We start from the raw sequence: 26,052 nt of genomic DNA on the forward strand, positions 1-26,052 counted from the left end.
CCCCCCTGCCAAATTTGTATGGCCAGGGCTTGACAAATAATACAATCTACTCGCCCGTGGAGAGTAGATTGGAATCCAGAAGAGCTGGGTTCGGGCGATCTGTGCATGCGCAGATCGCCGGACAGCGCGGCTGGCGAGCGGGGCTCGCCGTGGTTCAGTGAGCCGTGTATGGGGATGCATAAACCATCAGAAAAGAGACAGAATCACCTGGCAGGCAAAAAGGGAAAAGCACCTCCCCCTCCATAGGCTGCTGAGCCCTGAGCCGTCCACCCTCCAGGTGCCCTTTAGACAGCTGAAACTTCTCTCCTTCCCAATTCATATGGGAACATTGCTGGCTGTTCTCCTTCATCAGGGAGTGAGGGAAGTGTCCAGATTGCTGCATTCCTCTTCTGGCTGGGGAGCACAGGGGGTAGATGAGAAAGGACCTGCTGGAGCTAGGAGACATGCACCCCTCCCTTGGTTGTGCCAGGTGGAGCTGCAATGGCCACAGGAACGGAGAGGCACTTCTCAACTGGCCCCAGGTTGCTGCAGTGAGAGCGCTGGGGTAATCCTCTCTTTCTAGGGCAGCCTGCCTACCGAACCCCTCATCCCAGCCCCATCTCAGAGCAATGAGTTAAATGAAGCACGTACATTTTATTTTCTAAAAAACAAAATTAATTGACCTTCAGGGGGTAGCCGAGTTAGTCTGTACAGGATAAATTTAAAAAACAACCAGTGGTCTGGTAGCACTTTATAGACTAACAAAACATGTAGATGGTATCATGAGCTTTCGTGGGCACATCCCACTTCTTCAGATGACCAGAGTTTTGAGTTTGTTATTTTATAATTACAATTATAGTTATTAATTTAATTAATTGAGTCAAGGACCCGAGCAATGTCAGGTAAATCTTCTAGTCTACATTAATAAAATACTATGCAGAAGCAAATAGGGCATGAGTGCTTGAGTGCTCAACATGGCTGGTGCTACAAAGCTGTTCCTATCTGGGACAGATGGAAGGAGAACCCCTGCAGTGAGTAGAGTTCATAGGCAAGTGCAAAGCTCATGTCTGACAAGATGAAAAACAAAGTCCAAGATTAAAGAAATCACTCTGGCCACGGTTAACTCATTCCCCGACAGGCCCTTGTGCTCAACCAGGGCAGGCCATGTCTGTCAGAGTTTTAATAATTTGAACTGGGTAGTAACAGGGCTTCAGGGCTTATGACTGTATCTGTAAATTACACTCTCAGATGTACACTGGAGACACTGTACGAAAGCTGTAATAATCCAATACCCTCAGAAATAAAGGAACTGCAAAGCTGTGAATGTTGAATTAATCTCAAATCTCTCCGTTGAACATCTGCTAAGTGGGGGCACATAGCACAAGTTTTAACTAACCTTTAAAAAACTTGATTCCCCTCAGGCTGTGAAATCCTCTGGCACTTCCTGTTTCTCTTAAGAAAGTGCCATTCTGGGATATCCCAGACAAGTACCACAAATCTACAATGCAAGAGGGAATCTTACAAAGGAGGAAAAGAATTAAAAATGTACTACTTAAAACTTATTTCTGTGCTGAGTGCCTGCCTACAACCCAGGCCCTGGGGATAATACGCAGAGAAATACAAAATGAACTCAAGTTTTCATTTTCATTTTGCAGTTCCTTTTAACATTTGTACGGAAGCACGAGGAAAAACATTCATGGGATTTTGGAAACTGGGATCCTAAAAAGGATTTTCAGTCCACAAGTTCTAGGATTTTTGAGAACCACGCAGTGACATCATCACATTCATTATTCCTAGTAACAGTGAGTTGGCAAAGGGATTGTGCTGCAGCTGGCATTACATATACCAACTTACGATCAAGACTGAGTGGTGACTCACTGTACTGCCACCTTTATACATTCTGGTCCAGATCCAATGGCCGACAAAGTCACTGGAAAGACTCCAACAGACTTCAATGTACTTTGGAGCAGGCTCTTTGTCAGATTATCAGGCATTCATGAGCAAGATCAATGACTCCACATAATGTATAAAAAACTAAATGAAATGAATGGTAGTTAAACCAAAAGCTGAAATATGCCTAAGAAGCTCTTGGCACAGTGAAGGTAAATCTGCTGGTGAGTTTCCCCTTTTCCTCTTCTCTATTGTGTTTAATAAACCCAACCAACTTGACTTGAATGATAAATTTTGTGCCACTGGCAACTGCTGCCCTAATGCTGACAATCTCTGGAGGCTTAAAGTTAACATGCTTAGTCAATTTTCCCTTTTCTCTGCTTCATAACAAGAGACGAGCCTCTCTGGCAAATGGGAACTTAGAGATAATATTGGGGGAAACAATCTAAACTGGTGCTTTAAAGCACTGCTAAGAATATTTCGGACTTCTTGTCACATGCACTGACCTGGCATACGAGTAACACTTTGGAACAGCTCTGTTGTGCTGTTATTTCCAAATCCCAAATGAATGCATACTTGAACGGAGCTGGATGAAATTTTTCAGAACAGTTATTTGTGGTGGAGGAGGGGGAAGAATGGGGGAGAGGTGGTTTTGGTCAACCCATTCACAAATTTGACACACATACTTTCAGACATTGACAAAATGGCCAGAAGAGAAGGAAGACAATAACATGGTAATGACGCTGACACTGCTGCTACTCATCATAAACTTTAGTCATGTGATTAGGGCAGATACCTAATCTGCAGGTCTTCAACCTAAGTATGCAACTTCAGCTATGTGAGTAACGTAGCTGAAGTTGACACATTTACGTTTGCTTACAACTGTGTCTTAAGCTCCGCTTACTGTTCTCATTCCAGAGGAGTACTGGAGTCAAGAGGAGAGCACTGGGCAGTCGATTTATCGAGTCTAGTATAAATTTACCCTTGCAGGCCCATTGATCCAGCCTATAGTTGTCCTCAGGATCAAATCCCCACTTCAGACAAACTTTTTCAAGTCATCAAAAATTCTGTGACCAAAGTGAAAAATCAGTTATTCATCCAACTCTACGCTTGAGGATCCCATCATCTCCCATATCCTTACGAGAAAACTCCAGCCAAACATTAAAACCCCTCCCTTTGAAACTAATCAAACTTACTGACTGTAAAAAGGCTCCTGTCAGCTTTTATCACCTGTAATTTCTGCTATCTTTGTGCTACTTCGGCCAACTGGAAATTCCAAAATGAGATGGATTTTTTTTTGAAAAAAAAAAAGGGAATTTTCATTGTTATAAATAACCAAACCTGAGATGAACACAACAAATAGCAATACAAAAGGGCAGCTAGCTAACTCATGCACAATACTGAGAACAGAGGAGGAAGTAAGTACTAAAATGTAGAACTGGGATTCGATGGAGATTTTATTAATGTTACAGAAATCATTCTGGGCAGTAGTACAGAAGTGACCCATTTCTTACTTCCTGCTTCTAGATACCAAAAACTTGGCTCTTCTAAAATAACTCTCCACTTCCCACACAGTAAGAGATACTGTCACATCACTTACATTGAAACCATGTCTGCTTTCTAGCCAAGAATACAGATACCAGATATTTAAGGTAATGGTTTAAAATGAAAACCAAATTGGTATTTCTATGCATGGTTCTGCACAGGACAAGTCTGGTCATACACTTAGTTACATACACACATATACTAAGAGTCTACACAGGACTATACAGATCTAAACAACGTCACAGCAGTATTCTGCTGCATCCCCTATTTGTTGGGTTGTTTGGATACTATGTAGAAGATCCTGAGGAGACTCAAAGTGCCACCATGCAAATTAAAGTCAAGGGAGGTCTGAATTTATACCAGCTGAGACAGTGTTCCTACATTTCTATGCCCTATCTTTCCCCCTCTGATCCCGCTCTCAGAATTAAACACATTTTAGCTGATATTTAGTGCCTATGTTTAAGGGCATATCATACAGATCAATCCTGGAAATGTGACTTCTCTGGATGATGGGAATATTTTGTTTCAAACAAATAACTTTAAAAGCCTTCAGAACTAATAGGATTATTTTTACTAATTAAAGTGCATGACATGAAAGAGGGATACCAGAACAGCACACCAACCCTTCTGGCAAGGACCAAAGCTTAAGAGATGCAATTCACTTTCAGAGTTTCAAGCCACAGAAATTAAGCCAAGTTTGAGTACAATAAAAAAATGGCAGAGAGACCCAACAGACAGGCCACTGGATGGGAACAAGGGAGACTTGGTTCTATTCCGGACTCTGCCACTGGCCTGCTGGGTGAAATGGGCAAATTACTGCCCTTCTCTGTGCCTTAGTTTCCTCTTCTGTAAAAGGGGGTGATAGTGATCTCTTTTGTAAAGTGCTTTGAGACCTACCGATGAAAAGCACTATATAAGAGCTACATATATTATTAAGTATCATCATCATTATCATTATTATTATATGATTTTCTAAGGAAATAAGAATGAGTTAAGTGGATCAGCTGGAATAAAAACCTACCCCAAATGTACCTCCACCAAATGTATCTCAGTCCTTGATCCTGTAAACAGAACTTAGAGGTCTGATTCAGTTTGGCATAAGAGGCTTAATTCCCTCTTTCTGCATTTCAATTAATTCCTGCCTTTCAAAATACAGTTCCAACATATATGACAGCTTCTCTGCTAGTTCCTGGGGCCTTTGATAAAAGACCCTGAACATCAAGTATCCAATTAAGAAAAGCTACAGTGTGCACAAACATTTAATTCACGGGGGTAAGATCCAGCAGAGACACTGCTAGAGTAACTGGGCTACACAACATCATCAAAGGTGGAGAAAGGCCTGGGAGATGGTAAGGAGAAACATGGATAATCAAAATTTGTTGGGAGGTAAACTTAGTAGCATTTCCAGGAACATAGGAGGAGGAGTATTCCAAGGAGGTCACAGAGGGGGTGCAGACAGTTCAGGTAAACTTTCCAGTGCTTATGCAAAACAAACTTCCAAAACAATGGACTGCAGTCAGGCTCCGGTCACCAGCCCCCAATGATAAGGAATTGTAGCATCCTATTACTGATTCATACCTTGCCAAAAGGTGGAGGTTGGCATCTTTGATTCTCCTTGAGCATTAATGGGAAACATTTCCATTGCCCTTTGTCTAGACAGATATGTGAACTCCAACCTGTAAGCTGCATTTAGAACAGGGAAGGCTCACTAAAAACATAATACAATAAAGGTTCGTTGCTTCTGGCAGTCCATCAGTATGCACTGGCACACTAACTATTTGTGCTGATCCTTAAAGAATTTATCTGATAAGGCAATCTCATTGATGCATTAGTAGATTTCAAAGATAAGACTTTATTCCTGTCAACAGGATATTTGTGTTTTACATGCTACTAAAAACTGCTGTCTTTATCCTCCAAATAAATCTTTTAGAAAAGATGCATATCTTATACTCAGTAGAGCAGTAACTAGCATTTCATACCTTTACTCCATCCAGAACAGCTTTTATGACACCCTTCACTGTTGTCACCATTTCCTTGTCTTCCGAATTCACCCCCTCCAGCATCACCTGATCAGACCAACGAATCAGATTTCCCAGACTCTGGTACACCCGGCTGTAGCAGGAAGAGATGGCAGAACTGTAGGGAAAAAAATTAGTTGAAGAGATGATAAAATGAAAATATGAAACATTTATCTCAATAGAGAAATTATTGCAGGTCCCACAGTTTATTTTTAAACAAATACTATGTGTTAGGGCGCAGTGTAATTTTTACCCTTTTGCTATCTGAATTATTCTTCTGTTAAACACAAAATCCAGAAAAGGGAATTAAGTAGGATGAAAATGAGACATGGATTTTACTTTTGCAGCAGTCACAATACTAATTCTCAAGTAGCAGTTAAAACAAAGGTATTAAAGGTATGTATTCATAGTTTTGAGAATACATTTCTCACCGATCTTAATCCTTGCAAATGTGGAACTAAACGCCATTTCCTTATGAAAAGTGTTCTTCCAACACGGGGCACAACAATTTGGGCCTGAATACTCTAAGTGAATTTAAGTCCTGGCTTTTTAAAATGTAGAACTGCACTAAAGCCGTTGTTCTGAAGAAAATGATTCTTGGGAAAAAGAACTGAAAATTTTAACAAAAGCTTTGCTCTACCATCTCTGAAAATGTCAATTTTGCCTATAAACAAGATATGCTGACAGTTGATGATATTCCAATAAAGACCTAATACTCATTTTTAACAAACATGTTAATTTGGAGCTTCATCACAAATAGGACAGATGTTTTCAAGATATATCAGGACAAGAGAGAGAGGTGATCCTGCAACCCTGATTCACATAAGTATTCCCAATTGCCTGATTCTCCTGATGTGTCTCCAAAGATGTAAAGAATGATGTTTATCGAGGGGAGAATCAAGCCCATTAACTTCAATGAGATTCCTTGGGTGAATCAGGTTTGCAGAAGCTGTCGGTGGGCAATGAACTATTGTAAAACTTCAAAGGCTATATGTCTACACAGCAGCATTATTCCAAAATAAAGCGTGTCCACACTGCAAGCCATTATTTCAAAATAATGGCAAGCTGGAGGACTTCTTACTCCGACTCCTGTAACCCTCATTTTATGAGGGGTAAGGGAAGTCGAAGGTTAGAGTGTTCTTCCTTTGACTTCCTGCTGTATGAACAGCGCTAAAAGCCGAATTAAGCTATTTCAACTTAAGCTACGCAATTGACATAGCTCAAGTTGCATAGCTTAATTCGACTTGTCGTATAGCAGTAGACATACCCAAAGGAAGGACTGCAAAGAATGGAGAGTACATTTTTCAGAAGTATGGCACTTGTCAGTATTCTGTGTCATTTCAAGAGACGTTATCTTGAAAGTAGATATTTTCTAAATAGGTCCCTCCCGACTCTTTCCAAGGCTTTGATTTCTTTACCATTAATCTTCAATCCACTTCCTTCTGAGAAGGCAGTAATTGAAAAGCCCACTTTGTACTAGATGTAATTACTTTTTTTTCCGTGATGCAAATACTACCCTGAAAGCCAAAAAGGAATTCAACAACAATTGGATGGCTTTCTTACACAACAACCCATCCTCGCACAACTTTTTTGAGGGGCACTGAAGATTAAAATCTCCATTTGTGCCTTGCCATTACTGAAAAGGAGTAAGATATGTAGGTACAGCATGAAAATACATTGTTTAATGAGAATGCAAAATCCTCACTGAAAGGGGCTAGACTTGCTAGAACTTGCTTACAGGATTCCTGCCTTAATACTCTGTCTACAGGAGGAGCTCATTACTCAGTGAAAAAAAGACGTGACCAGAGCTCATACTGATGGAAGCTCCCTGCTGAAAGACTAGATTCTGACATCCAGCTCCCAGAACTCAGCTAGCTGCCTGGGGTTGAGAGGACAGCTCAAAATATTTGTTTTCCAAGACACATTCTGTATTTTAATTGCCTCAATAAGGTAAACTTGTTCAACACATGCCTGGGGAGACATGAATCAGAAAGCGATTAACTACACAAAGATGACATTTTCTATCCTAAAGATACTCTCTGACATTTAACATGAACTCTTCACATAAGTTACGGTGCTTTTTTTTATTTGATTAAGCAAAAGCAGGTGCTTGTTAGGAATTCAGTGGCCGTGGGAAACTTGATAACAGCCAAATGAACTCTGAGTCTCAGAAAACCTGACCAATACTCTGTACTCAACAGCTACTGGTCTCTGTAGCTTTACAAACTACATTTAATATGCTACTCCTTTACCTCAGCTGCCACTGTGCTCTTTATCCATTTTCTCCTGACCCTTCCTAATAGCCAGGAACAGTAGGAACACCTTAGTCTACACGATGGCTCCACCCCTACCAGATGTCCTGTTCCTTCCACAAGGTTTTTACTGTGCCTGATTTATGAAAATAAGGACAGATTTAGTCCATGTTCCCTCATACAGGAGTGACACCTTCCCTAAACTAGCAGAAGTTAATAACAAAGTGTCAAATTCTGTTTTGCTCTAACTCTAAATTAAGTCAATTCTTCCTCAGATATTCCCTCACTAAACCCAGCTAAACCCTAGATACTGAAGGCTCTCAGCAGAATACCACCACTTTACTGTGGCTGGCTTTCGAGTGTGGCTCACTTTTTCATCTCTAAATATTACATCACATTTATTTCCTTGCCAGCCTCTGGGACTCCTCAGCAGCTGAAGTTTCACGAGTGGTAGCTGCAATAGTTCAATTGGACAGCTTTTCAAAAATACTTTTGAAAATAAAAGCAAAGAAGTATCCCATATGAAAAAGTAGCTGCATTTGAAGGTATGCAGTGGGAAAATATACAAGAACTAGGGATGTTTGATTTCAGGTAATTGAATAGTCGTGTAACCACATGAAATCTTAGTGGTTCAATTGTCCCTGGGGACAGGGGCAGCAGCCAGTATGTTCCTGACCCCACTCCCAGGGAACCCCCTGCCGCCCCACACTGCTGCCTCTGTATTGGAAGCTGCAGTGCAGAGTGGCAGGGGGAGCCGGTCCATGAAAGGAACCATTTAAAAACTAGTTCCCTGTGCAGACCAGCTGCCTGCTGCACCACGGACAGAGGCTGCTCTGTGGGATGCAGAGCAGCCTCTGTCCACGGGGAGTTCGGACAGAGGCTGCTTTGTGGCAGCCTTCTTGACCACTGCCCCCCACCCCCACCTCCTCCGCTGCCTAGGCTTATTGGTTAATAGTATAGTTAACCTCACATTGACATCCCTAACAAGAACAGCATGAAATCTTCAAGGGCTTTTATTTTCCAATATATTTTTGTGCTGTTTTGTTTATACAACTTCATTTAACAGGGGATTTGTTGAAGTTTGTATTTTAAGCAGGGTCTCCAGAAGTCTGGAAAATGATGTGATCTAGCAGGCCTAGACGTGTGGGATATGGCTTGAAGAGTCCACAGTTCTTATAATCCAAGCTCAACTAGTGGCCTTGGCAAGCCACTAGATTTCTTCTGGACTAGTGAATAAGTCCTTAATGCAGAACTGAGTCACAGAAAACCTAAAGAGGAGCGCACACATTGGGATGAATTCAGAACATGTACTCTTCTTAAGTCAACAGAGTTGCATCTTCTTACAGTCGGTCTAAATTTAACTCAAAGAAGTCCAAATGAGTAATTTACAATTTCTGTCGAAGACTTTTCTAATACAGAGGCGGACGAATATCACCCATGAAGGAATTACTTTGAGGTGATGTTCACTTTTCACTAAATGCTGTCTGCTCTTACTGATTTTGGCTTGCAAATGTCACTAGCCACAGTGAGAGCACGGCATCTGATACACAATCTCTTTGAATGTCAGCTGCCTGCTACCTAGCAAAGAACTTTTTTCCACTGAAAGTCTCTGATATTTGGAATCATGCCCCACATCCCTGTCCTCTGCCATTTCCAACTCACTTCTAGGAATCAATCATTTCTTCTTCCCACAAATCAACTCTTTTTGCTCTCTCTTTCCTGAACCGCTGTCCAATATCTGTTTTTTCTTATCTACTTTAAGCTGTGATCTCTCTGCAGCAGGGACCTTGTCTTCAGACCTTGTTTGAAAAGTGCTTTGTAAATTGGCAACTTTTTACTAAAGAGCAGCATTTCATGCCACTTGTGTGCCATGATTTTTCAGACGTTTCAAATTGCTTGACATCCCGCCCCCCATCATAATCTCCCACCCAAGGGAAACTCACCTTTGCTGAATCTGTGGCTCTATTTGGACAAGACTTACGACAGCCTCCAGCACTTTAGTCGCTGAACCTGGCAGCATCTCCAGTACTTTCTTGTCAATTGCCATTTTGTCCACAATGGTTTTAAAGTAGCGCAACGCACTTACAACCTCCTTTTCCTGCTCCTCAAGCCTACTTAAATTCTAAAGGAAAAAAAATGGGGGTCAGAAAGGAAGAGATTACAAAATGTCTTTTTTTTTTTTTAAAGGAAGTTATTTTAATTCACCTGCTATACAGAGAAACCAACAATGATGTACCTTCTGCTTTAGAGACACACAAAGTCCTCTCCACAAACTTTCCCAAGTTTAATCCTTTTTCTCCTAGGAAGATAATCAGGCTCTCATTTATTCATAGCAAAGATTTTTTTAAACAAAGCTCCTACCTTATTGATGAATTATCACCACACTGCTTTGGTGTCAGCAAAGATAGAGAGCCTGTACTTTCCAGGTGAGACATGCACATGTGCTAAGAGCAGATGGCAAGAACGGTTCAAGGAAGGATATGATAACAGATGGGATTTTTCCCCATTGATTACAACTCTATTTGCTTTAATTAAGAAAGGGGATAAAAACATTGTGTGAGCTCTATTTTTAAATCATAAAACAAAAGTTATTTTCAAGTGACCAACGGTTTGGTGGTAACTCTTTTCTTTAAACCTTGCTTCTCTTTCCTTATGTGGGATTTAATAATAGAAAAAAAGATGCAATGTAGTGACATCATGGAAATGAAACAGAACTGCAAACGTATTGCAGGTAAAATTGTCAAACCTAAGTGATTAAAGAGCCTAAGCTCCATTGGGTTTCATTGGAAATCAGAAGCCAGAATTATTTTGTTGCTTGTGAAAATGGGGCTTAGGTGCTTTTGAAAAATGTTACTTTGAGTCATTTTAGTGCAAATAGTTACATAATGAAAAAAGCGAGAGAATTAATCAATCAGGCAAACCCCAATACAGATATGATCAAAACCAAGTTCCTATATTTTTCATTTCCATTATTGATATTTACAATAATAAATATGTGTCTAGCCCTATCCCAAGTAACTTCAATAGCACTACTCATGTGAGTAAGGGCTCAGGCCTTTCATTCATAAATAAAAAGTCCTATTCACTCAGCAATACTGCTGGACAGAAAGAAATTATTCATTTTCCCATGAGGATGAACTATCACACACAAATGTGAGATTTTGGCATCAGTGAACAAACTGGGAAGGAACGAAGGGATCAACTAAAAAAAAAAAACACTTAGAGAATGCCTCCAACATCCTGGCATGTAGCTATTTGGAAAAGGAAATTCAGAAGTGGCATATGACAGTTTAATAGAGTTCTGGTAAAGGATATTTTTTAAAGTTTGCCAGAGCCTGCCTAAGGGTCTATCAATACTGGCAGGAAATTCCTGAGAGGAAAATCTAAATTAACACTGAACATTGCTAGTAAAGGAGCAGAGAGCTTAACAGAGTCAGGTTTCATCCATTATCCCTTCAGCTAATTCAGCTTCAAGAATTAATGACCTATGGGTATTGTGTCCTCCCCATGTCTCTTCAGCTGTTAAACTGCAGCTTTCCTGAAAAACAGGGCCAGCGGACCATACTTCTTCAGATGATCTATTCATAAACAGCACTGGCTAGTAACATGAACTCAATCCCTTAACTTTATTTCAGCTGCTGTTCCAATGTACCTCATTAAGGCAGAAGGCAAGCTTACATGTCAGTGTACAGGCAGTCCCTGGATTACATGGATCCGACTTACATCGGATCCCTACTTACAAACAGGGTAAGGCAACCCTGCACTAGCTGCTTCCCCCCAGCAGACCAGGGAGACGCGAAGCTAGTGCCCCCCCAAAGCAGACCAGGGAGACGCGGAGCGGCTTTTCTCAGCAGACACCTCAGCTTGAGAATAAAGGACTGAGGGAAGTGAGGTGTGGGAGAATAAAACTGAGCTCTGGAGAAATGTTTGGCTAGAGTTTCCCCTACAATATGTACCAGTTCTGACTTACATACGAATTCAACTTAAGAACAAACCTACAGTCCCTATCTTGTACGTAACCCGAGGACTGCCTGTATATTATAGTATTCATGTTTGTAGCCAAGCAAATTCTAGCACAAACTTTTATTATTATAATACCTCTTATATAGCACTTTTAGGGTGTGTCTAAACTACACCCCTCTGCCGACAGAGGGATGTAGGTTAGGCACATCACTATTGCAAATGAAGCGGGGATTTAAATATCCCGTGCTTCATTTGAATAGAAATGGCCACTGCTTTTTGCCGACGTGGCACTTTGCCGGCAAAAAGTGGCAGTCTAGACAGGGATCGGTTGACAAGGATAGCCTTTTCTGACCGATTCTGTAAACTTCATTGCACAAGGCATAAGGGATCATACTGTCATACTGGTTGGTATGCAGAAGGCTTGAACAAGAGATCAACTTCATGTGAAGAATATGAAGCCAAATCTATCAACCTGAAACTCAGAAGACTGAACAGTCCAGCACGAGCCCAAAACAAATGACGGAAACTCTGCCTCCTCCGGGGTTAATTATAAATCTAGAGACAAGGAATAATGGGCAATGATGTATAAAGAGAGAGCTGGTGGGATGAATATTGATTAACACACCTAAAACGTCTAAATGCTGCAAGGCATTATGAGCTCTAGCTGAGGCCCATTGAACAAACATTCCTACAGCTAAGATGGGTGAGTAGTGGTCCCTATCCAGATTGCTGTATGGAACTTGAATGAAGCTCTTATTTCAAATTCCACTTGTGATGGACCCGCCCCAGGGGTGACCTTATACTAGCAGGAGAGCAGATCTACAACAGCCAGATTTACTAAAACAGCAATTCCACTTGATCCAGCAATTTCCATTTGGGGCATTAAATTAGATGGATTTACTACTCAGCCAAACCAATACATTCCTCCACCCCCTCATTTGACTCACACATGCAGATATATCACTGCATGATTCTGGAAAGTTTCCCTTAAATAATCATTACAAATGCATTATGTATGAGATACAGCTGACCCAAAAAGGGTTAGGCACTCAGATACTTTGGTGATGAGTACAGTCTAAGAACCTATATAGAACTAATAGGCCAGTGACAGCATTCAGTTCACTACAGCTTGAATCTCTCTCGTCTTGCACTCTCTGGTCCAGAAACATCTGTCATCCGGAATTATTTTAGTTAGCTGGATATCCACTTTTCATGGGTTTCCAAGTTTCCTGTAGTCCCATAAAGTTTGTTTACAGCCACCGGTCCTGCCTCTCAGTGTTCTATGCTGTTATTTAGTTCTAATTTACCCCAAATGTCCTCTAACAGTCCAGTAAGCAGCAGAAGTGCTGGTAATGCTGCTAGACAATATTGACCTCTTGCTGTATGCAAAATTCTCTCTCTCAGAACTGGAAGGGACCTTGAAAGGTCATGGAGTCCAGTCCCCTGCCCTCACGGCAGGACCAAGTACCATCCCTAGCAGATTTGTCCCAGGATCCCTAAATGGCCCACTCAAGGATTGAACACACCCCCCAGGGTTTAAGTAGGCCAATGGTCAAACCACTGAGCTATCCCTCCCGTAAGAGTGCTGGACTAGAGAGGTTCAACCTGTATTAGAAACAACATGTAGTCCTGTGGCACCTTGGAGACTACCAAAAATATACAGAATCATGAGCTTTCATGAGTAAAACCCACTTCATCAGATGAATTGGAGTAGAAATAACAAAAGAACCACCTGTCAGTTGTAGCACCCATGTTAATGAGGTGGGTTTTACCCATGAAAGCTCATGATTCTATATATTTTTGTTAGTCTCTAAGGTGCCACAGGACTACTCATTTTTAAAGTTACTGACTAACATGGCTACCCCTCTGAGACTAGTTGACTATTAGATCTGGAATAAACCATCCTTTGAATGCATGGATAGGTTTTTGCTAAGTTATTGAATTTACAGTTAATCTGTTGGTACTGTTGCTTCTATTTGAGCTAGATTATCTACTGTAAGTGTGTACAATAATATTTAACCCCCAGATTTAAAGAGATAATAGTACAAGCATGGATACGAAACCAACTCAGTGGTTTGTCTTTTGATAGCATGTAGCTTAGGAAACTCTCTCATCAGCTTCTCCTTGTATTTCATCTAAACTCTGTCATAATGACCCAGTGGCACCCTTTCCTTCCCCCACAAAGCTAATCAGTTGGCTACCACAGAACTAATCAATTAGCTAGAGACCATAATTAAAAGGGATTAGAACTAAATCAGAGATCAACATTTCACAAGTCACAAAGTTTACAGTTTAAATGCAGACCAATAATAGCCAATTTACGCAACATGAACAGCAACTGAGCAGTCTTTCCTACTGAGCAATGACTTCAAGCAAGATTTATTTTCCTCATAAATGCAATTTCCAGCACCTGGATTTGAAACAAATATTTTTATATCTTCAGCAGATTTCTGGTGAGTTGCTTTCTTTAAGCATTTTGAGGGAAATAATGCAGAAGAAGAAATTTGCCTTTCATTCAAATGCAAATATATATATTATCTATTTCCAATTGGACTAATCTCTTTGTGGTCAGATAGCAATTAAAAGGAAAGACTATGTCACTGTTTTACATCAATCAATAAAAAAAAATAGCACACATTCTCCCAGTGAACAGCTTGTTGGGTTGTACATAGAACTAAAAAATGCTCTATACAATAACTCTTTGAAGTAGTCACTATGTATTAACTTTCCTGGAAATAAAACATTATAATCTCTAAGGAGGATTCCTAGACAATTTAAAAAAAATTGTGGAACAGACCATATTGTGTTGTTAGTCATGTTCTGCTCCCTAATATCAAATTTACTTTCAGTACAACTTCTTCTGCTCAGTATTCTCACTTATCCCACTTCCCCCTGTCCTGCCCACCAATGAAAAGCCTCAATTGAGGAAAAATAAAGATTTTTTTGTGCTATTACAGACACCAAAAGTAAAAAAATTCATCATAGAATTTAATGTCAGAGCTCCATAATAAACCCCCATTTTGCCGTGGCCATTATATTCATTCAAAGCGGAAACTTGGCAGATGGTTGCTTTTTTTAAGACAACATTTACTGGTTTGGATTCTTCTGTGTTGCTATCAATTTCTTTGGTATCTGTACAATTTCGGATCTGCATGATAATGTGCACTTTCTGGGCTGCAGGGCATCAAGAAAGTAGTAATAAAATTTCATCTTAGCAAGGCAGCTCCTAAGGATGATCGTAAACCTGTTGCCCCCATCTCTCTCTAGTAATAGGTTGTACGTACCCTTTTCTCAACAAGAGGGCAGGTACAAGTCCATTCTTTTTGTGTCTCTCTCTGAGGAGGAGTGAGAACCAAAGAAAACCCTCTTTATTTCACCTGTTTAGAATTCCTCCTCTCAGTGGAGGACATAACACTCGAACTAGACATCCTCTCTCCTTAACAGTCTGTTGTGAATCCACAGCGGTTCTCAAACTGTGGTTCAAGACCCCAAAGCTGACTGCGACCCGTTTGAATCAGCTCACCATCCGCAGCTGATTTAAATTTGGTGGGGCCCGGGGCTAAAGTTGAAGCCCAAGTCCCACCACCTGTAGCTAAAGCCAAATCCCGATGACTTTGGCTATGGGTGACAGGGCTCAGGTTATAGACTCCTTGCCCATGGCGGTGAAGCTGGGGCATTGGTTCCTCCTCCCCAGCCTCAGGGCCATGCAGCAGTGTCCTCTCTAATTTTTCCCACCCCAGAGAAGAATGAATGTTATGTGCATCAATGTGGCGGTGACATGTTACAAGCACCACATTGCACAATTCATGTGGTGGGAGTGGGGACAAGGGGTTCTGAGTGTGAGAGGAGGCTCAGACCTGAGGCCGGGGGTTGGGGTGCAGGAGTGTGAGGGTTCCAATTGGGGATGCAGGCTCTAGCGTGGGGCTGAAGTTGAGGAGCCTGGGGCTGGGACAGAGGGTTGAGGTTCAATGGCTCTGGCTGGGAGTTCTGGCTCTGGGGTGGAGCTGCAGATGAAGGTTTTGGGATGCAAGAGGGAAACTCCAGGTTTGGGCGTTGGGATCTGGAAGGGATACAAGTTCTGGACTGGGGGTGGGGAATTCAGGGTGAGGCTGGGGATGAGGGATTTGGGGTGCAGGAGAGGGGTTTGGGTAGGGAGGGAGGAGACTCAGCATGGGCAGAGGGTTGGGGCTCGGGCCTACCTGGACAGCAGCACTAAGGCATGCTGGCAGGTGCCGGCCTGTCTTGGGGCTCCATGCTGTGCCCCAGAAATGGGCAGCAGGTATCCTGGGGCCGGGAGTTGAGGCTCTGTGGTGCCACACACGCTGCTCTTGCCGGCAGGGCGGAGACAGCATACCGGCCCCAGGGTCTCCCTGCTTGGAGCCAGACCTGCTGCGCTGGCCACTTCCCTGCTGGCCACATGACCTGGAGCAGCTCTACGATGGGGATGGTGAAGAGGTGCCCCTCTGACCTCTCTGTGGAAGCTCAGTGCTGAGGCTGGCGGAGAGAGGTGCCCCCTACCTCCACAGGCTGCAGCAGCTCCAAGGCTTGGGGAAGAGGCATATCAGCCCTAAGACCATTACAGGGCTTAGTGTAAAAGATCCTACGGATATTGCTGAGGGAAAAATCTTCCGGCATCTGGGCCTGTGGTGAGCAAGCACACTTACGTTGAATGGACATGAGCAAGCACTCAATGAAGAAGCTGCACTTTAGTCATGCAGTAATTTTTATTGTCAGAAGTGGGTCGTGGTGCAATGAAGTTTGAGAACCCCTGAACGTGAGCAATTTCCGAATATGCAGACACCCACCTTTCCACTGCAAAATCCAGCCCAGAAAATGAAAGCCAAAGTCTTCCCCATGATGATGTAGAGCACAAGGATACATTTACTTTATCTCATTTCTAGACACCATTCAACCCCATTGTACAAATCCTACTGTACCTTATTAGGAATAAACAACTCAAGTTTGAAGAGGTGGTAAGGTGCCACTGGATTAGTGTCTCAACAGCAATTTATAAGGTTTGAAATACAAGTTTAGGTTTGAGGAAGAGTGAGCTAAAAAAGTCAGCAGCTGTTTGGATACATCTGTTTGACATGCTCTGTTGAGGACACCAGAGATTGAGGACATCTTTGGACTGGCTTCAAGGGCCTGCTTGCATTTTAATTGAACACACCCTGAAGTCAAGCAGTTATTTAGAAGTTATAAGTGCACTATAGGGCATTTGTGTCTGGGGAGGGAATGTCAGGCCATAAACTACATTCCATAATGAGTCATTTCAATGCTATGGAAGGAACATCAAGATCTCAAAAGGAAAATTATGTATGTCAGCTGACCTTGTCTCTAGTCAAATATACTACCTACAAAGGACCATCTATAAGGTTCCTCTGGAAAGGAATTCTGAAGAGTACTTCAGGAAACTGCAAACTTTTTTTTGACAGAAACACAGCTCCATGAACTGAGAGCAACATTGCCAGAGCAGCAGATTTCAGTATAGTTACAGTACAGACTATTCAACAGGCGGGGAACTGGCAAGACTGCGTCAAATGAAGATAGTGCAATTCATATGCTTACTTTGTTCACTGGCTTCTCCAATGTTTTCACTGTCAGGTCGACCTGTTTCCCTTTCTTTGATGGTGTTCGCTTTATTTTTGGTGAATGAAACTTGTCCATCAACTTCATGGTGAAAGATGAGAGATGGGAGCGCTGAGAATCTGGAAAGAAGCACAGATGCACTATTAAGCTGGAGTAGACTTCTTGGGGACAGGCAGGGTATGCTACAAAATCATCTAGAAAAGCAGACTGTGAAATACAAATCAGCGCTGATAAATATATATAGGATAGTGTGAACTATCACTATACTTCCAAGTATAGTAACTACCACCATTCTCTGTTTCACCACAGACACAGCTAAGCTTAAAGGCAGAAGGAATGGCTTTTCCTTTACTATATGAGGAACAGAAGAATAAGAATATCATCTTTGAGGGGTGCTTTTTAATCAGTAGATCTCAAAGTGCTTTAGAAAGAATGGCAAAATCATTACCCCTATTTCGCACAGGAAGTGACTTGCCCAAAGTCACTCAGCAAGCTCATGGCAATGCAGGGAATAGAACCAGAGTCTCTTGAATTCCAGGCCATTTGTCTGTCCCCTAGGACACATGGCCTTTGAATGATTTTGTATGAATAGTTTCCCCAAAAACGTGGATCTTGATATCTCCAAAGGGTTTAAGTTCAAACAGTGACCTGCATCTCAGGGAGGACCATTAAAACACAAGCAGTACACATTGCTTCCAGATGAGTACACCCTAAAGCATTTTAATTAGAAGACTAAGTAAAGTAGTTCCTTCATGGGAGGACACATTTTTCATTGTGGAAATCAACTTTTTTTTTTTTTTTTTTTTTTTAAAGATTCATGAGTGTCTGAAAAACAGAAGGCTCAAAAAATCTATGATGCTTTTACACCGATTTTCTGCCAAGATATTTTTAACTGTTTAACTCTGCTGATAAATAGAACAAAGTTTATAAACTGCCTTCCTGGCAGAGAGCAAACTGGATTGTATTTTGAGCAAATAGCATTTTAATAGGCAAAAGTATGAACTGCTCTTTCAGTGAGCCAGATAGCTCTGACAGCAAACAGTGAACTTGCCTTCAAACACATTATCTCCAAAAGTAAACAATTTTCCTTGAACCCTCTCTTGCCCCTTTGGCTTATCTGGGAATTGACTGCATTGGTTGTAATGAATAACAGTGACATTTCCCATGCATGTAGTGCTGTACCTTCTAGGCTGCTGAGTCAAATCTAGCGCTCGGCAGCTAAATACCACATAGCTTTGAGTGCTGCTGAGCTGCCTCCGCACACTGATCAGAAAACCATAACCACAACGGGAAGGGGGGGGGGGGGGGAGTCTGGGCTTTCCGCCTCCATGTAAGTCATTACTAACTACTATCAGGAAGGCAGATTTAAATCTTTTCTGTTTCCCCCCCTTCAGTGGAGCAAAAATTCCAACTTAACTTAACGAGGTATTATGTCTCCATTTTACAGGCACTCTGTTAGCTGGTGCTCAGTGCTCACTAGTTACCATCTATTCAAGTAGAGTTACTAGCTCTCTAGTAGCCGCCTGCTGTCATTACTTAAGTCCGAACGCATGGTACTCCAGGACTATCAGGCCAAAAATGCACTCTATAGAAATAAGCTTTTTGTAAAACCTGAGACCAAGAGAAAACTGCAGTAGAAATGGGTCATGCCAATACACAGTCTCTCCTGTAGTGTGTGCAACCTAAACATTCTAGCAGGCTTGATATTGCAGGAGAACCTAAAAATGACTAGATGAAGTTTGGGAGAAAAGGAAGCATGCTCTTTGTCCAAGTTCATAAAATTGAAAAAAATAAAGCAGCATAGATGGTGAAAATTAAATTTTAGCATCAGAACATTTCAGACATTTTTTAAAAATAAGGCACTTCTTATTTTTCAAACTTAATTTAGTACAGGCATTCAAATCCAGGCTGGGCAATTTAAAGAAAAATGTACTAATTATCAAAGTTGCTGAGTGCACTCAGTTCCCATTAATTTCAGGGGGTGATCAGCACAGCTAACAATCAACTCACTTGTTTAGTTGCCTAATCTTAACCAATTTAATTTGAAAATTTGGGCCCAAGTTATTAGGATTTTAAAATGTTTAGTGTGCCTTTCAATGGTCCATAAAAAACACCTTTCAACTTTCTATCCTCATTTTCGTATACCAATTAAGTCAATTAACAGCGGAAAGCCAGAAAGAAAGGTAAAAACTACTAGATACAGTGGTGTGAGCAAATAAATCCAATCAGATTACAGTAAGTCACTCATAACTTCAAAAAACTAGGAAATCAGAGTTAAGATCTTTTAGAAACTATAAATAACTATATATTGTTCCCATAGGAGAGGGATGTTTAAACTAAAAGTAAATTTTTGAAAAGCGAATTTTGACGGGTCAAATTAAATCTCTTTCCCTTCTAGTATCACAAGTTGTTGGTTTTTTTTGTTTGTTTGCTTTTAAGGAGGGGAAGTAAGACCATCAAGCTAAAATAGATAAGTTTACAATATAGGCAGATTATTTAATTATTCATATTCATAATATAGGAGGTGCCGCCTGTTATATTCCTTCATCTGTACCAAGTAAAGCAGAAAATAAAAAGGAAATCCCCCAGCTCTCAACAAACAAGAGACACCATATGAGAATATAACCAAAGTCTGGCTCAATACAATAGGCAAGTCTTCCCTCAGAGTAATACAAGTCAGAGATCAGCTTGTTACATTATTCTTTGTTTAAATTCTAACATAAAATTATGCCTTGTAAGGATTTTACAGAGGCCAGGAAAGTACATTTCTGGTCATTACAAACGATTCATAACTCAATCCAGTCATGTCAAGGCTAGATATGGCTGGGCTCCAACCATGTCACTAATAGAAAGGACTGGATGTTTTCTTCTTATATTTCCTAAGTTAAGGCTCATGGTATCTTAAAGACCCCTATAAACATTTATGTATGTAAGGACTTGATGCCTGTGGGAAAATATTATTAATATCGTTAGTTGCATAAAAGCTGCATATTAATTTGCTTTTGCTGCAGTATTTTATGGCATAACAACTGGTTGCTGTGCAAAAAATTAAGATGCTAATAATAGGTCAGAACTTCAGGTGGATGCTGGCATTGGAATGAGAGGAACTCCCTTTTTAAAACAAAGACACATGACAATTGAATGTGACCTATGTGGTAAAAGGGGAATGAACTTAAGAGAAGGAAAAATTTCTCTATGTACAGCAGGTTGGCAGAGAACTGTTCCCCAATTAGGTGTTTTTCAAAGCGTGGTCCCCAGACTACCAGCTGTTGTTTAAATCCTGTTTTTTAAATCCACCAAGGAATATATTACTATCCCTGGATCTTGCAGACAAACCCAGACACACATCAATCGACCTGAAATATCACTCAGAGCAACTGGCATCCTGACTTAGCAGTAATTTACGTCATTGCTTTACATCCATTGGGGTCTTCCAACTCTTAAACACTTGCTGGCCCCACAAAGTGCTCAAGGTCACTGTGGGCAGCAATTCCCAGCAGCTTTAAGAATGCTTTTGTTCTTTACTTTTACAAAGACACCAGTGGTATCTAATTTGCACAGTTTGCCAGGGTTTTACACACACATTCACATGTGGCATGAAAAGGTACAGATCAAAGTATTTTAAATATCCAGGCTAACATCGCAATTAGAATAATTAATCTGAGGGTAAAGAATGGTAATGGCAATAGAATGAATCTTTGGCTCCTCCACCATTAAACGGCAAGGACCTATTTAAATGAGTTAAACCATCAGTTCTGTTAGCTGAAGTCAGATGATATTTAGTATTTACAGGCACTTCTAATGCCCTACTTTGACTATATTTCTTACCCTGTCTTTTTGTCTACAATGAGCATTTTTCCTAACTCACCTGGTCAGAAGATTTTGCTGCATTTTAATGTAAGCGAATAGCTAACACATCAACCTACAATAATTTCTTACATTTAACAACATTTTACTTGCCACTTACAATATCACCTTCTATGTTTAAAGCACTTTACTAACATATCTAATTTCAAATACCTTAAACTATTTAATACACAAGTATGAAAATTCTAGTGTCTCCTCTTTGAACTATTTGTTGAACTGCCACATAATTTGTTAGATGTTCATTCCATTTAAAATGACTTCAGGATATTACACTTACCCTTATTAAGCATCTGCAGGCAGCGCTTCATCAGAATACCAGCACTGTACTTATGAATATCTCTTCCCCTTTTGGTCCATAAGAATTGGTATTCTGTACGTCTTAATATGGCACATTCAAACAGCTTCAAAGTTAATAGCTTTCTTACCCTGACTTTTTTCCTAAATGGAACTATTACAATGGGGGGACATGGGGGAAGGGGAGAATACAAACAAATCAAAGGGTTTCTGACCCAAAGAACTGTTGGATTTCCATCCTCTCACATTTCATCTGCCTGAATAGTTTGCTACTTGCTCAAATCTTAAAGAAAATAATAAACCCTCAAGATTATTTTGCTGTGGATTCATGTGTTTCAGCTTGTCATTAGCAGTTTTAAAATGCCAACCTTTTCATTGCTATTTCCATCCTCCTATTAAAGAGAAACCTTGCTCTGTTATGTTTGAACATGCTCCAGCTGTTGAGTCATGGCCTTGCGGCAACTTTAAAGCCAGTCTCCCCCACTTCGGCACGTGTCTAGGTTCTGACCACACACAGAATCTTAGAAAGCTCACAAGTTATAAAAGTAGCCTAAATCTCCCTGGAACCAGGTGCGAATGGAACATCTCACAAATCCCTGTCCTTTAAATGTTCATCTACGGCCTTCACACAGGGTCTTTAGCTAGGAAGGCTGGTCTGTTTGTTTGATTGTGTGGTCTGAGAAAGGTAGCATCATCAACTTGAACAAACTTGCAGTGCTCGCCAGTCTGCTGACAGAATGTTACGTCTGATGAGAAAAAACTGCTGATTTCAAACTACTGAGGATTAAGAGATAAATCAGTCTATGAGATGAATGTAGCTGTGACAAAATTAAACTCTGCTTAATTCTAGCCAAAGCCCTAGTTTTCTAACATGACTAGAATGGAAAGATGACGACAATCCAGATGGACTCAAATCAATGGCAGAAATAGAGCCAAACATTTCAGGTGCTGGTGAATTCCATCAACTTAAAACCTAGCTGCATGTGACTTTAGGTTAAGTCAAAATGAAAGGTCTACCACTTCACAGATCAGTCACTACAGACTTTCCAGCCTCCCCTCTATCATTCACTCTCACACAGTATGAGTAAGGTGCTGTCAGGAGGTCTGATTATTGACAGCATTTCAGAGAACAGACTACAGATATTTCAAGAACAGGAGAGGGATTTTTGTTTTAAGACTCTGGTTACTGTGGCATAGATCAATCATCAAGACAACTAAGTTGGACTAGAAGGGACTTGCAATTAAAATGTTCAGCATATCTAGCATCTGAATCATATCATGCAAACAGATCGTATGGATGGTATTTAACAAAAAAACCATCAAAACCCCAAGTTTTAGAATAGACAAAGCCTTTTAAAAAGGACAAAGGTCAGTCTTCAATTTCAGATTCAAAGCAGTCCTTAAAACACAGAACTGATAAAGAATGAAGATATCCCTACAATTTTATTCCACTTAGGTCTTTTCTAGAAGGACATATTTAAAAGACACCAGATAAAACCAGCCACCCATGTCATAATGAAGCTGTTGCACATATTCCTAATTGTTACTGCCAATGGTTATTGCTAACACACACTTCAAAATGCCTGTCCAGTTGGCACTGTAATGCACTGTCATGTGAGACACATTGGTGGTTGGGAGCAGTCTCCTACAAGAGTAAGGCAATTTGTCCTTCTCTAGATTCACCTCTGTTGTCTCTACTACAAGAAACCAGCCATTTTAGAATGGCTAGACTCAGGAGCAGGTAAAGAAAAGTGGGACTTAACCCATCTAAAATAAGGAAAAAATGCAAATTTATAGGTGTATCAACATCATCTATATTTGATTATCATTGCCCATAACCCTTAATGAATCACTTGCCCTTTTAGATTATAAACTCTTTGCAACAAGGTTGCCAGGTGTCCAGTATTGACCTGGACAGTCCGGTATTTTAGCCTCCTGTCCGGTAAAAAAAAATCAGAAAATACCGGACACCTAAAATGTCTGGTATTTTCTGATTTCTTTTCCTGGCCAGGAGGCGAAAATACCGGACACCTGGCAACCAGAGCCGACTTATCCAGTAGTCACAGTTCCTAGGGCCCACGATACTTTTAGGGGCCCATGAAAATGTTTTAATTTCTTTTAAAATCAGAAGGAAAAAAAAGAACTTTTAGGGTCGAAGAAAATGTTTTAATTTTTTTCTCACATCAGAAAAAAATGAAACTTAGAGCTCACGAAAATCTATTAAATTTTGCCTAAAACAGAAAAAAAATAAAATGTTGAAGTATTTAAAGTTACATCAAAAAAAAATTTTTTTTTTTAAATGGAGGAAGGGGTCCACGAAGGCAAAAGTGCCTAAGGCCCACAAAAGTCATAATGCGGCCCTGCTGGCAACCCTACAACACACTCAGCAACTGGGCCCAGCCCCTGGCCTCTGACACCCCCAGCCCCACCTGCTTACCTGGTTCCACAGGGAAGCTGCATTTTGGCTTGATCAATAAAACAAAATTGATGCTGGCAAAAAGCCTAAAGACCAAGGGGTCTTAGTGCTCAACTTCTCCCCTCTTCCTATCTCTATTCTGACTCTGCAGGCACTCTGAAAGCAGACATGCTGTTTTAATATTTAATTTTTTTCTTGCTTAACTCTCAGAGTCCTTTGTTTTTTGCGCTCAACAACTTTGGTCTCCCCTCCCCCCCCAGCAGAATTTTTTCCCCCTTTTTTGGGGGGGGGGAGTGTTCAGTATTTTTTATTAAACCATCTGGAAACCCTACTTTGCAAGGGGATAATTGTGTCTATATATTTGTAAAGTACACAGTGTAATAGGATGGACTCTGAAACAAGGTATCTTGGAGCCTTGACCAGAAGACTACCTATTTTCACAGCCCTGGTTGTAGAGAGGAAGAATTGAAGATCTGCAGGATTTTCAAGGAATATTTTAAAAAACTAAATAGCTGAAGATGATAAACATAAACATGGACCAGACTAACATCTGTTCTCCATTCTTTCAATAGTGCTGTTCATCACTTCATTCTGACATTGTGGGGTAGACTGTTTTTACAGTCTCAGAGGGGTAGCCGAATTGATCTGTAAGTGTTTTTACAATTATGGTTCATATCCCCCACCCGTCAGACTCCCAGGGATGTTTAGGAATGTAATAATAATTATCACGTAATGCTTCCATGGCGCCTCCCATGTTCAAAGAGCATCAGATGGGGTGTCAATTGTTGTGGAAATGGCAAAGCAGGACTACAATGTACATTTTTAACCTGAGAACATTTCACCCCTCTCTCTCACTAGCAGCCTGGTCTCATAGCATTTATAAGCTGAGTCCTTCCTTTCCCTGGTGTGTGCAGCTAGGCAGAGAGACTGAGGCAAAGAGTACCCTTTAATATATGAAAGGGGGATCCAGCAGGGAGAGTCCTACATCAACCAGGAAATGTGCCCACCCTAACCTTTGTATCTTAGGTGGAGCTGTTTGTAAGCTGCCGTAAGTCTCTCTCCAGGGAACTTCTGTGTTAGGAAAGCTGCCAAGATTCGGAGGAAAAGGTGGAGGAGGAGCTGCTTCAGAATTTAAACAACACTGCTCAAGTGTTAAAGGAATATCACATGTCACCTACTAAGCAGTCAGCATTTCCAAGCCGAAAGACCAATTGTCTTTTTTCTTTCTTGGCAATATTACAGTGAGTGGCCATAAAACAGTGAGCATTAATGACTGTAGTGACAGCACACAAACTTCAATGGAAAAGGGAGGCTCAGTTCCTCCTCAGCTGGCCCGGCAATGTTTAGTGACTCACAGGTTTCATTATTTTTATGCCGCCCTCTAGAGCCTCCAGAGGAAGTGAAACATTTTTATTTGTCAGGGAACACATTTTGATTTTTTTTTCTAAGCAACCATGAATGAGACATCTCCAGCTGCATGCATCTCTGGGGAAAGCTCAGAGAACATGTAAGGGAACTGGCAAGGCATACACAGCAATCCACCGGCTCAGCCACATCTCTCGACTGCAGTGAAAGAAACTGGATCAGTCAACCACATTAATTTTACAGCACAACCTTTCTTCCTTTCAGATTTCTATTTCCCTCACTCAGAAGCAACACAGCAGGCTGGGAGGAACAAGAAAAAGAATCCAAACCAAGTAACAGATTAGGAGTCTGACTGACTAACATTGCAGGCAGCCTGGCTCCTACTACATTTAAACTGCAGAGTTGCAGTGGGGTTAGTCCCACGGGCAGTGCAAGCTGGGACTGGGCAGTCCTGGGCTTGTCCTAACTCCAGGACCACTACATCTCTGCCAGGTGGCTCTTACTACATTTAAAAAGCAGAAGTTCAGTGATTGGGGATGCTGGGACTAACCCAGTCCCAGCTCATGCCGTGTCCCCTGATTCAGCTCTACTTTTTAAATGTAGTAAGAGCCAGGTGGTTCTTACCACATTTAAAAAGCAGAGGCGCAGTGGTTCCCTGCTGCAACTCTGCCTCCCGTTCCCCCCTATGGAGATGGTGCTGGAGGGAACCAAACTCGACTCCCCATAGCACCAGCTCCTGCTCCCCGCCTTGCTGCCTCTGATACAGAGGCAGCAAGGGGTGGGGGAAGCAAGTAGTCGAGTAGTAACTCAACTAGTCTACTACTCGACTAGTCGCTTACATCCCTATTACTTATTCAAGCCTTACAATGGCTGA

The 26,052-nt window shown here is 41.2% G+C and overlaps 1 protein-coding gene across 8 annotated transcripts in view; it reads right to left on the reverse strand.

The window, feature by feature from the left end:
- RAPGEF1 (Rap guanine nucleotide exchange factor 1) overlaps positions 1-26,052 on the reverse strand; it is a 151,797-nt gene that overhangs the window by 73,458 nt on the left and 52,287 nt on the right. For all 8 annotated transcript variants that reach the window (XM_075905548.1, XM_075905547.1, XM_075905549.1 and 5 more), the window contains exons 2-4: positions 17,216-17,355; positions 9,628-9,806; positions 5,394-5,550 (exon numbers count right to left, since the gene is read on the reverse strand). In XM_075905548.1, coding sequence (XP_075761663.1) covers positions 5,394-5,550; positions 9,628-9,806; positions 17,216-17,355 — 476 coding nt within the window. The remainder of the gene's footprint in view (positions 1-5,393; positions 5,551-9,627; positions 9,807-17,215; positions 17,356-26,052) is intronic.

Source organism: Pelodiscus sinensis, chromosome 22, assembly GCF_049634645.1.
Source record: "Pelodiscus sinensis isolate JC-2024 chromosome 22, ASM4963464v1, whole genome shotgun sequence".
NCBI lineage: Eukaryota > Metazoa > Chordata > Testudines > Trionychidae > Pelodiscus > Pelodiscus sinensis.